Source organism: Herpailurus yagouaroundi, unplaced genomic scaffold (genome assembly GCF_014898765.1).
Source record: "Herpailurus yagouaroundi ecotype Mexico unplaced genomic scaffold, PumYag 203, whole genome shotgun sequence".
NCBI lineage: Eukaryota > Metazoa > Chordata > Mammalia > Carnivora > Felidae > Herpailurus > Herpailurus yagouaroundi.
Window position 1 is genome coordinate 33,617,820 of NW_024412434.1, and position 12,701 is coordinate 33,630,520.

Genomic DNA, 12,701 nt, shown 5'->3' on the forward strand with positions numbered 1-12,701 from the left:
TGTCAAGTTGCCATGGTAGCATTTGTCCTCTGCCTGGCTCTCCACCAGTCTCGTTGTGTCTTTTTCCAATGGAAATCTCCCCACCTACTGCCTCAGATGGAAGGCCTCTGGATTGGGGCAGGCACCGCTTTGCAGCCACGTCCAGACTGTGGACACTTGCAGGGCCACCACAGAGTCCCTCAGTTACTAGGCCAGGGCTCAGGGCAGGATTTATAGAGCCCCATGTTCAGTCCTTGTCCTGTTGCTGCATGATAACTGCTCCTATTTTTTTCCCCCTGAATGTTTATAGTATTTATATATATGTATTTTAAATATTTATTTTATTTTTGAGAAAGAGAGAGACCATGTGGGCAAGGGGCAGAGAGACAGAGATGGGATCCGATATGGGCTTTGCACTGACAGCAGCCAGCCCAATGAGGGGCTTGATCCCATGAACCGTGAGATCATGACCTAAGCTGAAATGAAGAGTTGGACGTGGAACTGATTGAGCCACCCAGGCACCCCTGTATCATTTATTTTTTGAAGAAAGAATGGCTAATTGTAAAAAGTCTTGGCCGGGGGCCACACCCAGGTGGAGCCCCTGCAGCGTCCCTCTCTGTGCCCTGGTGCCTATGTGTGAGAGCAGTGGGGACTCCGGCAGGGGCCGCAGCACTGCCCTGCTCACCTTGCCCCCCCCCACATGCTCTCAGTTCAGTCCACTGCTGAACCTTTAATCTGCTATGAAAATAGAATCATAAGAAAACGTTATATTTGCGCTTAATCTCACTTCCAATTACGTACTAGTCACACAGTGGGAGGGAGACTGTGCATTTGTGAAGTGTCGCTGTGTGTGGTCACTGGCTGGAGTAAGAGCATCTAGCTTTATTCACGTCTTTGCCTCATGATTGTGCACAAATTAATGTAATTGTTCCAAACCTTGGTTTCCTCGCCTGTTCAATTGGGAATTCACACACCTCCTTCCGGGGGACGGTTTGTGCATTCAAGCGGGAAGTGTGCCCACACCCACCTCTCACCACAAGGCCCTCAGACTTCTATCTGTACTGAAGTGTTGATTTTCTTGGTTTTAGTTACAAAAATGAGCCATGTGGGAATTAGGTGGGAACTCGAGTGTTCATCATGTGCCAGGCTGTGCTAGGCACTGGCGTGTCAGGAATAGGATGCCTCTGATATTTATTCCTTGGAGAAAAGGAGCTTGTGGAGAAGTAGAAGCCCAAGGGTGGCCCATGTCACAGGAGTGAAGAGGTGTTTGTGGGCAGAGCGGGGGCTCCCTGGAGGACAGGGCTTTGCTTCTTTGGCTGCTGGATGGTGGTGTCTTCCAGCCGCTCCCCTGTGTGGAGGCTGTATGTTCAGCTCAGGTGGAATGACCCTGGGTCCTGGGGAGGAAGGCAGCAAGCCTCCTTGTCATTCAGACCAGGAACTGTTACTGGCATTTTAAGGTCATTCTGAGAGATCTGTGAGGGCTTCTTCTCCACCCAATTTAAACTTCATCCCTTGGTTTTCAGGGCCTGAATGCGGATGCAAGCACGAACACGCTCCCCACAGTGAGCCCCAGAGAGCCCTTAGCGCCAGCTGCCTGCACCCTGTCTGCAGCCTATGGGCGCTCCCCCTCCCCCTCCCACCTGCCTGAGTAAGTACCACCTGCCGCCAAGCCTCCATGCCGTCAGATGCCCTTGCCTGGCGTGTGTGGGAGATTCATACCGTGGGTGGCGTTTTTGCAGGGATCCCAAGGTGGTGGAGAAGCAGAGGGAGACCTCGAATGTGGACAGACTTCCTTCTGCCCTCACTACAACAGCGAGTAAATCGGTGCAAGTGAATGGCGCTGCCACGGTATGTTGATGTGGGAAGAAGATGGTTCCTTTCCTGCATCTTGTCTGTCTTATCCAGCTTATCTGCCGTGAAGTCTGATTTGTGCTTTCTGTACCAAATACCTTGTGTATTGGCTACTAACTTTCAACCAAGTGTCCTGCTTCTTTCTCATTGCCACTGTCCCGGGACCTTTCTGTTTCTCTGTTGGTTGAGTGAGGTTGTCTGCAAGTCTCTGGACCGTTGCCCCGCCTTCTCTGTGGATTCTGCTCACTCAGACCGGTGCTGTCACAGCAGACACCAAGCAGAAGCACGGCCGCCTCTACCCCCACCCAGGGCAGCTCTGTCCTGGCCACGGGCCCCTGCAGCTCCTCTCCCTGCTGCTTTGCCCTTGGTGCGCTCGCCCTGTTTGTTCTGATCTGTGTTGTCCTCAGTGTGATCTTCTGCCATTGACGTTTGGGAGTTAAATCCTTAGGTCTACAGGGTTGAATCTTTAAAGAAAAAATTTTTACAGATTGTAATTATTTTTAAGTTAGTAAATGGCTTATGGACATGAAATAGTTTTAAGTTTCTTTTCTACTATTTAGCCTTCAAAAGCTGAAATATTAACTTTTTTTAAAAAGTTTTTTTTTTTAACTTTATTTATTTTGAGAGATAAGAGTGAGCTGGGGGAGGGGCAGAGAGGAGGAGAGCGAATCCCAGGCGGGCCCCACGTTCCTGATGCGGGGCTCAATCCCATGACCCTGGGCTCACGACCTGAGCCAAAAGAGCCAAAATCAGGAGTCTGACGCTCAACTGACTGAGCCACCCAGACTCCCCTTTCTAGAAAGGTTTTTTTGTTTTTTTTTTTTTTTTTTTTTTTTTTTTTTTGTAATTTACAAAGCAATTTAATAAGTTGAGAGGCAGCCTTTAGTGAATTAAATAATATAGGGAGTTTTGGATCTGTAATTGATATACATTCTATTAAAAAAAGGAAACACTTTGTATTAGGTCACCACACTGATTTATACAACATTCAAATATATAAAAACACGAGGAAGTAAGTTCCTTTGTGACCCCAACTGAGGTATCTTTTCTTTAATCCTAAGACAACCAGTTTTAGAAGCTAACACTAGTAAGTTTACAGAAGTACAAAACACCAAAACAGCTTAAGCAGAGACACTTTATTTTTAAGAAAAGTATGTTTTCTCATTTTCTATTCTTGGCATAAATTTTAATTTTTCCCAATAGAACCCAGGTCTCCTGAACCCCTTTCAGTGTCATCCAAAACCTGAACTTCCTCTATTTCTGGATAAAAAAATCCGTTCACAAATGACCTGTGCAATTCGATCACCCTTTCTTAAACTTTTCTTTGCCAAAATTAAAAAAAAAAATTTTTTAACGTTTATTCATTTTTGAGAGACAGAGACAGAGCATGAGCAGGGAAGGGGCAGAGAGAGGGAGACGCAGAATCCAAAACAGGCTCCAGGCTCTGAGCTGTCAGCACAGAGCCCGACGCGGGGCTCAAACTCACAGACTGGGAGATCCTGACCTGAACCAAAGTCGGACACTCAACCGACCGAGCCACCCAGGCGCCCCTTCTTTGCCAAAATTTAGTACAACACCCACATTTCCTCTATAATCTTCACCTATGATGCCAGCTCCTACGTCTATGAGGTGTTTCGCAGCCAAGCCAGAACAGGGAGCTCTTCTTCCATAGCACCCAGAAGGAAGAGCTATCCGAATGTCCCATTTTCACAAGGGCTTTTTCCATAGGTGGTACTGTGTGATCATAGGCATTGTACGGGTCGTAGCCCACGGCCCGCACGGACCGCTTGCTCGGGGCGGTGGCGGGCTCCGAAAGCCAGACAAAGCAGAGCCGCATGGCGTCCTCCGCAGGCCGAGCCCACTTGCTGGGGGAGATGGTGGGTGTCGCTTCAGAGCAGAACGAGAGAAAAGACAGCCGCCAAGGGAACAAGCGGACGCCTCTAGAAAGTTTCTAACTCTGTCTTCACCTTTCCTGAATCCAAATCCACACCACCAGCCTCTGGTAGTTTGAAACGGGCACAGACGTTATTTGACGTTCCTTGGTGAGTGATGGGCTGCATCGCTTACAGGTGTTCCAGGAAGCCCGTGTCATGCGCAGCAGTGCCATGCTTGGAAGGAAACGTGGGCAGAGAAAGCAGGTGCTGCTCCTGCCTGTTTCCAGGGGCACCGTCTCTCACACCCTCTTGGAGGCTTCCGTATGGCGAGAGAGTGTGCAGAGGCCAGTACTATGTGTCTGAGCACCTTTTCTAGTTTTACCCATTTTTACAGGATATTTCTAGAGTATCTCGGAGGGAACCCTGTGTTGCGGGAAAATAGAAGTTGTTGACATTTATGAACCTTTACCGGTGACGGTACTTTTGAATGTGGAATTTGGCTACTGCTGAAAGCTTTGTTCACTTTTACCTGAAGTAGACTTTATTTTCACATGTTTGGAGACGTCATTCTGTGCGTTGTTGTGCCTGTTTCCCAGGAATTGCGAAAACCCAGCTATGCGGAAATTTGTCAGAGGACGAGTAGAGAGCCTCCGTCTTCCCCGTTGCAGCCCCCGAAAGAACAGAAGCCAAATGCTGTTGGTTGTGGGAAGGAAGAAAAGAAGCTCGCCGAGAGAGAGCCCTGTGCCCCCAAGTCCAACCCGGGACCACCCAAAGACCAGAGGAGGCCGCCAGGCCGCCGGCCCTCGCCCCCAGCGGCCGGGAAGCGTCCACACAGAGAACAGAGCACCCCTCCCAAGTCCCCTCAGTGAGCGCCGAGGTCTGGGAGGGCTGTGAGGAACTGAGGTCGCCACAACTCAGCACTGTCCCACTCGGGGCCGAGAGTGAGCCGCTGGTTAGGAGCTTGCAGCGTAGACGGGCCGCTGAGGTGCCTGCAAGTGGTGTTTCTTCCGTGAGTCGGATTTTCCCCCCTCTTGAAAAAAAATCTATTTTTCAGGATTTAATTAATATAAACCTTATTTTAGGTTGGTGCTTAACTGGAGGTGATGCATAAGTCTGATTTTTTTCAGGATAGTAAATGCATTTATCCTAACAAATTGATATTTTTATTAAGCCTCCATGTGGCTATGAATGCAAGCTCTATATATAGTGAGTTTTTCTAAATTAAGCGGAACTATGCTACTTCATTTTTTAAAATAACTGGTTAGCAAGTGCATGTCTCTGAGATGTCCAGACCGACGGGTGGGCTGCAGACGGCTGGGATCGAGGTTGGAGGCAACACAGTCAGTGTGGCCTGGAGAAGGGGTGGGGTCAGGTGGTGCCCTCGCTGGCATGGGAGTTGTACTTCATTCAGAATCTTAGCAAGTGACGCTAGCAGTTGTTTGGGTTTTGGTTTTTTTTTTTTCTGTTTTTTTTGTTTTGGCTTTTTTTTTTTTTTTTTTTTTTTTAAAGTATAGCCTGTTTTTGACCTACTGGGCAAGATGCACCCAAGAGAGCCCTGAAACCGTGAGTTTTTATGTGCTGCAAGCAAGTAACCAGCCTCTCAATCCAGACTCCGTGGCTGTTGTGTAAGATAGAGTCAAAGCACATTGTGAATAGAACCTACATGAAAACGTAAACCTGGTTGCCCACCGACGCGTCACCGCGAAATTGTACCCTGATGTTGTCTTGCTCCTGCGAGCTGGCCCGGAGGACTCGGGAGCCACCGTGGCTCTTGCCGTGGCTCTTGCCGTGGCTCCTGCCGTGGCTCCCGCGGCTCCCCCGCATTAGCTCTGTGGGAGCCTCCCCGTACCTCCGTGTCGGCACACATTGGAAGTGTTACTTAAGTCGTGAGAGAGGTGTGTGCGGTGCCCGTGGCGGTGAGGCCAACAGTTCCCTCCGAGACGAGGGTCTCACTGACTCCCTTCCGGAAGTGCTGCACTCTGAAGAACACGCATGCACTAGCGCTAGCAGTGGATAATAAAGTTCAATATAAATTATTTTGTTTTAAAATGCCTAAATTCTTTCTTTAAGTATTCTAAGCAGCAGACATTAAAATATTTCCTGCTAAATGTAACCATACAGTTTATTCCACAAAATGTTATTTAACAAGACTGAGGTGTTTTTTTTTTTAAAAATTATTTCCATCCAATATTTAAAGACTTGAATTTTATTTAAACTTGAAAATGACTTTGCCTTAACTTTTGTAGAAGACAGCTTAGAGTTGGCGGAGACCGGCCCCTGGGTGGGCGCGAGCGGGCTCCAGAGCCGCTCTGTCACGTGGGGCCGCCGCCGCCGGGGTTTCTGAGTGAGCGCTCCGTAGTGTGGGAGCTGGGCTGGCAGCGGTGTCTGTGATGTACCCTGAAGATCTGCAACAGTTGACCTTTCTCAGATTGTTGAGAAATCCTGTAAATGCAAATAGTCGATACTGTATTAAATATGTGCACTTGGGAGTGTGTGCTTTGCTTGTACAGTTGTAAATAATCAGAACATATTAAAAAGGTACCCTAAAGAGAAAAATCTGATAAAAATTATTGATATATTATAAATGTTGCTATTGAGCTGGATGTAGATAAAACTAAATGTTGTGGTTTGAATATTATTTTAATTTGTTGAGGTGTTTTTCTTTTCCTCTTACGCTGGTGTGTTGGACTGATTCTCCTCTTTGCTGCTGCAGAAGGGAAACGGAAAGTCCTGTTAAAGCTTCCGATGTCTTCATGCTCTTCTTAAAAGTCTGTAAATATGTACTAATCATAGCTAATGTGAAAGCATAATGTAGGAAGCAGAAACTGGCAGGATCTTCAGGAGAACGTAAAAGATAATCTACTTAAAATCATAAATAGCTACGCGCGATTCGCCCTGCCAGAGGAAATCACGCCCTGGTGAGCTTGACCGTGTCCTTCAGAGAAGCTGCCAGTACTCAGATTTTACTTAGAAAAAACAGTGCTAGTATGTTGCAGATGCCTGTAAAAGGAACATGGGGATTCGTTTTTTTGTAGTTGAGGGATCGTGGACTTAAAAAATCAGGAAGAATTGACCTCTGACACCCCAGCTAATGAGTACTGTGAGAAGAGTTGGAAAGGCGAGCCACAGGAGGTCCGCACCGAGCGGTCTTTGCTGGAGGAGGGAGCGGATGCCGTCAGCCTTCATCATCCCCGAGCCGCAGACCTGTGGAGCTGAGACACTGGTTTTCAGGAGTGCCGTGTCCTTCCCCCCGGCCGGGGGGTGTGTGTGCTAGAGCCAGCTGTAGCCATCTACTGCACACGGGACGGAGGTGGTCACTCGTGACAGCAACGGGGCACGGCTAGCCAGTGTGGCGGCCGTCCCACTGCACCCACGCCTGCACCGTACTGCAGCTCTTGTCCTCGTGGCCAGAGTCTGTCGCATCCAGATTTGCAACCTCGCTCTGGTGTTATTTTTATAGCACTCTTTTTAATTAAGCAAAGATGATATGCCAAATAGCTATATTATGTCCAAAAAAGCCCATCTTTCTGAGATCCTTGTGAGATCTTACACTCACAGAAAAGGAGGGGAGCCCACACAAGGGGAGGGTGGGACGCAGCACGGGGGGCGGCCGCTCTGGAGCAAGCAGCCAGCGGTCTGAGGCTTTTGTCCGTTTCTAGAAACGTCACTCTTTCCTTTCCTCAGCAGTACCTCAGGGTGTAGAGTCAGATACGGCAATCACAAATGACGTTTTAACTTGTAAAATTGTGTGGGGATACTTCTAATTTGGAAATAGAGGGATGAGAATCTGGCCCCATTTCACCAGACATGAATTTCAAGTAGAGTAGTTGCTTTTTAAGAGCTGGTGTCCTGATGTTCCTGGTCTGGCCCTCCTGTCCCCGCATCACTGATTGTCACTAGCGGGTGGCAGGAAATGTTTCCTGTTGCTGGATTAGCCAGGAGCACAAGGTTTACATTTAAACACCGGCTCCGTTTGTTCCGAGGGCAGCGGGCGAGGAAGGTGCGCGTCTGTGCCTGCCGCCTGCGAGCTGCAGTCGTGCTCTCGTGCACTTGGTGGCCTGTCACCCGGAGCGCAGCAGACAATCCAAGTCAGGAGCAGAGCGGGATGTAATACGGAAGCTTTCTTGAGGGCTTTTGTTTTTGTTCTACTTTTCATTAAGACTGGAATCAAGCTTACATGTAAACTATTGGTAATTTAAGTTTCCTTTTGTGTCATTCAGTGTAAAACTGTCTAATTTGAAAAATGTAGGTTATGAAAAATAAAGATTTAGGCACTGTTCAATTTTTCTTTTGATTTTTTTTAATTAAAAATTTCTTCAAGAATACATCTTTTTAAGAAATAATTTTTGTGTCTTCCCATTAGTGTATATATATAGAGAATGAAACATGGTTGGTTGCCTCCAACTTGTGTTTGGGTCATCATGGTGCCTCGCACACTGAGCGTCTGCAGCGTGAGGGTACCCCCAGGTGCAGTGGTTTAAGGCACTTGGGGGAGTATTAAATCCCAGATTTGCCACAAAGGTAAATACCCTATGTCGGGATCTTTTGTTTCTTGTTAAATGGCCTGTCTCCCCTGAGGTGTTCCCATAGAGTTGCTTGATGATGGGTCCTTGTGGTTCTCAAATCAGACGTGAGCCTCAGAAACAAAGTAATTGACTTATCCCTAAATACCGGTGATGCCAGCGCTGCTCAAGGCTGAATGGACGAACGTGTTAGTATATTACCGAGTTGATGCACACAGGTCTACTTAGATGTTAATGGACTGATTTTCCTCGTCTGTGAACTGCCTGTTCATATCCTTTTCCCATTTTTCTGCGGCGTTACCTTTTTCTTACTGACGTGGTGTTCTCGATCTGTTCTGGCTATTAATTCTTTGTCTGTTATGTATGTTACAAAATTTTCCCCTCAATCTCTACCAGTTGTCTTAACTTTTTTAGAGTATGTTTTATCTTACAGTTTTTAATTATCATGTAGTAAAATTTATCAATCTTCTCCTTTACAGTTCTAGCGTCTTGGTCTTGTTTATGAAGTATTTCCCTACTCTGCAGGCGTAAGGATAATCTGTGTGCGTGCGCGCGTGTGCGTGTGTGCGTGCGCGTGCGCCCAACCTGTTTGGAATTGCTGGCCTGTGTGTGTGTGTATGGTCTGGGGTAAGAACCTAATTCTGCTTTCGCCATACGGAGAGTACCTTTTCTCCGTGTCACTTGTTATCCTCCATGATGTGTGATGCCAGTCTTGTTATTTAGAGAAGCCCTGCAGGTGCATGCGTGTTGTCTAGGCGCTCTGTCCTTCACTGTCTATAGTTCTGTTTCTTTGCTAACACCATAGGGCCATCATTCGGCATTGCTAGGAATTGCTTTCATGGAACTCCTTGCAGCAGTGATTGAATGTGCTCCACGAAGGCAGAAAGTGAGCCCATCCTGACCACCTCTGTACCCTCTGTTCTTAGTACACTGTCTGCAACATAATAGATGCTCAATAAATGTCTGTTAAGTTGACAAAATATTTATTGAGTATGTATTCTTTGTGCACAGCACTGGCCTAGAAAACTTGGAAGAAATAGGGCAGTGAGTTGCTTTGCTGTTTCCATATAGCCCCCCAAAACCCAATGGTTTGAAATGACAATCACACATCAGGATTGGCTGATGTAGGTTCCTCCCAGTGTCTCCGCCGACCCTCGGCCATACTTGCTCACGGATGTGTGGGGGGTACACAGACCTCGTCACGTGCTGCTCACCTGGGCCAGCAGGCCAGCCGAGGCCTGTGCTTTCACGGCTGTGGGAGGGTGCAAGAGCTGGGCCCCAGCATTTAAGCCCTCCTTCCCCAAGAAGTTGAAGTTGTTGGATTGTGTTCCTTGGTACATCCACATCTCTTACTAACATTAAAGTCCTGTGTTGTCCTGAATCGTGGAGTAAAAGTGACGGTTGAAGAAGTGCCACCAGCAGATGGCCACAGGTTGTGGGGCCTGACGAGCTGTGAGCCCTGTTTTTGCCTAGTGGCCTGTCGTGGTCTTACACCGGGCTCTCTGGGGCCCCTCCCTCTTGACACACTGTTCTGGCCCACCATGCAGAGGCAGGGAGGAGGAAACGGGAAACAGAACAACCGGCCTCCCCCCTCAGGTTCTACGTGTCTGCGGAACCGGAGGCTGTGGGGCGTGGCTAGTGCGTTGGGTGTTCGCCAGGTGGGCCTGGTCCCCGTGCCCCCACAGTCCTGCTCTGAGCTGAAGGGGGCCGGGGAGTCACAAGGAAAGGGCGGTCACTTGGGCCCTCAGGGTTCGGGTGGGGGTACCAGGAGAGGCCGCCTGCTAGCTGACCGAGGGAGGAAAGGCTTTCCGTAGCAGGGGCTGGCAATTGTGTGTCCAGGAGATGGGGAGATGCAGCCATCAGGGGGTGTCCCTGGCACGGCAAGGGCCCCCAATGCCTGGATTCCTCCTAAACCAGATTTTCTCTGAGCCACGGTGGCCACCTTGCCTAGCTGAAACTCATGACTCGTCATTGCAGTGACCCCGTCAGTACAGAGGCTCCGCACGCAGTGTGCGAGGACCCTCCAGAACATTGAGAAGCAAAGCGGGTGCTCCCCGGGGGCGGCCATTTGTCTCGCAGAGCACTGGCTCTTCCGCCCCAGCCACAGGACGTAGGACGTGTGCCCAGTACGCACACAGCGCCAGCAGCATCGGGGCTTCTGAAGAGGCCCAGCTGTGTGGCCCAGATTGCTGGGTCTCAGGCTCCCAGACAATTGGGAGCCACCAAAAGAATAAAGAGCCTGTCCCGGGCAATGACGCAATGACGCTGCCTGCAGCAGCAGTGACGCTGGAGAAGGGCCTCCCCCGTAGCCTGCCGTGCATCTGGCACAAAAAGACTGGAGTCGCCACGTCCAAGTGTAGGAATGGATGTGAGAGGCAGCACCAGGCAGGGCGTCAGCGCCAAACGTGGCCAAGGTTTCAGGGCAGCAGTGCTGTCCATGGTACACAGCGCTAGAGTAGCACCTTTTGTTAGTGACTGCAGGTCTGCTCCCTGCAGCCACGACGAGGGCAGGAACGTGGGGGGTTAGGTCTGGCCCTCAGGGCTGGCGGCACCTGCCCACACTGTGGCTCTGAGGGTGGCCTCCTGGCAAAGGCGGCATCCCAGCCCCTGGCCGCTAGACTGGAGACCAGGCTGCCGCAGGAGCGCCCCGCTGAAAACCACACCAGGAGTCACTTCATCCTGGGACAAGGTTCTGAGAGCTTGGGCCTAATTTGCAAAGTCAAATGAAGATTTCTTCCTACTGACTCTCCTTCCATGAACTTGGGGTTCAGGGTGGGGGGTGGTAAGGACGCAGAGGGTCGTTGTCGGGAATTCATGGTCAAAAGGTGCTTGTGGGTGATGGGCAGTCAGGTCACGAGGGAAAAGCAGGCAGACACGCAAGAAGCCCCAGGACCGGTGCCCAAGTCAGGTGGGCACGACTGGAGGTCAGTAACGCTCACCTGTCCTTCCTCTGCTTGGCTTTGATTTGCTCTTCTCTTCCCGCTTCCTTAGGATTTAAGGTGGTTGATTTATAGTCCCTTCTGAGGCAGGTGCTCCCTGCTGTCCCTGAGTCCCAGCTCTTTGTACTTTTACATTTTTTGACCAGGTGAGTATGTACAAGTGTGTCCTTTCGCTCCAGGTGGTGGGACAGTTTCCCGTTGTCTCTGTGTCACCGGCTCCTGGTCTGGTTCCATTGTGGTCAGAGAACACCGTACGACATGGGCGACCTGGCGGCGGTCTGCCGCGGGACCGTCCTCGGGGCCTGGGGGAGAGTGCAGGGAGGAGCCCTCGGATCCTCCCCAGCTGTCGGGGTGCACTGGTCTGCACACCTGCTCCCGGGGGCTCGCGCCTTCCAGCTCCGGTGGCGCTCGGTCGGGGTACTTTGGGCACCTGTGTTTGGGCACTTCAGGATTGCTGTGTCTTCTCGTGGGATCTGTCCTGTGACCATTCAGTAATCTCCCTCTTGGTTCCCAGGCTCTGACATTTTACTTTATTGGACGTTGGTGTACCGTTCCTGCTTTTCGTTTCCCATAATGCCGGTGAGGTGCACCTTCTGGACCCTTTATCTCGGCTCACAGCTGCCAGTCCCGGCTGTGACCTGGTGCACGCAGACCATTCACACACAAAGGAATCTGTGCGCTGGGGCTGTGTGTTTTCCGTGAGCTCCTCTGTTCCTTTTCTCCTTGCCTTCCAGGGCTTCTAACCTGCTGGATGCTTAAGGTCCAGGTCGCAGGCCGTTTCAAGGACATCAGTGTCTCTGTGGCCGCAGGTATGTTGGCCAGAGCGGTCTCTTCCGGAGTCTCTTCTCACAGGTAACCAGCAGGTTAATCGGTGCCCCTGGTCCGTTCGGCTGAGTGGATTTCCATGGTGCCCGCCTCATACCGTGACGACGAAGACGCGGTGAGCACTTGAAGTGGTACCGCCAGCGCCTGAACCCCGGACCCAGCCAGCGGCGGCCAGGTTCCCTGGCACGTCATCCCTCCGCTGCCAGCAGGTGCGGGCGGCCTGATCCCACGTCCCGGGTCCCGGGATGTCCCTGTTGGCCGGAACCAAGCATGGCGCGTGGAGCCGCGGCCACCGTGTTCAGTTCAGGGGGCCCGTGTGCTGGGTGCAGGTGAGTGAGGAGCCACGGCCTGGTGGATGGTTTTGGGAGAAGACGTGAGGCGGAGCCAGCTGCCCTTGGGAACTGTCGGGGGGACGGGTCCGAGATAGGGGCAGGGTCGGGAGAACACGAGACAGCCCAGAGATTGCATGGACCTGGTTTCGTGGACAGTCAACGAGTGACCATCCAGCTGATTGAGGGTGGACAGTGTGGACGATGACCATCAGCTGACAGAGGGAGGACAGTGCGGATGAGTGACCACAAGGGTGCCTGAGGGTGGACTGTGTAGACGAGTGACTGTCCAGGCGTCTGAGGGAGTGGATGGTGTGGACGAGTAACCATCCAAGTGTCTGAGGGTGGACGGTGTAGACGAGTGACCAGCTGGGTGTCTGA

General features: G+C 50.6%; 2 protein-coding genes across 4 annotated transcripts in view; one reads left to right on the top strand and one right to left on the bottom strand.

The window, feature by feature from the left end:
- The window catches only part of LARP4B (La ribonucleoprotein 4B), a 104,607-nt gene extending 96,578 nt beyond the window's left edge, over positions 1 to 8,029 (top strand). For all 3 annotated transcript variants that reach the window (XM_040451578.1, XM_040451577.1, XM_040451575.1), the window contains 3 exons: positions 1,503 to 1,627; positions 1,719 to 1,827; positions 4,301 to 8,029. In XM_040451578.1, coding sequence (XP_040307512.1) covers positions 1,503 to 1,627; positions 1,719 to 1,827; positions 4,301 to 4,573 — 507 coding nt within the window. In that variant the 3' untranslated portion in view covers positions 4,574 to 8,029. The remainder of the gene's footprint in view (positions 1 to 1,502; positions 1,628 to 1,718; positions 1,828 to 4,300) is intronic.
- The window catches only part of LOC121014608 (translation initiation factor IF-2-like), a 9,188-nt gene continuing 2,361 nt past the window's right edge, over positions 5,875 to 12,701 (bottom strand). The window contains exon 3 of the mRNA XM_040450956.1: positions 5,875 to 6,146. Coding sequence (XP_040306890.1) covers positions 5,959 to 6,146 — 188 coding nt within the window. The 3' untranslated portion in view covers positions 5,875 to 5,958. The remainder of the gene's footprint in view (positions 6,147 to 12,701) is intronic.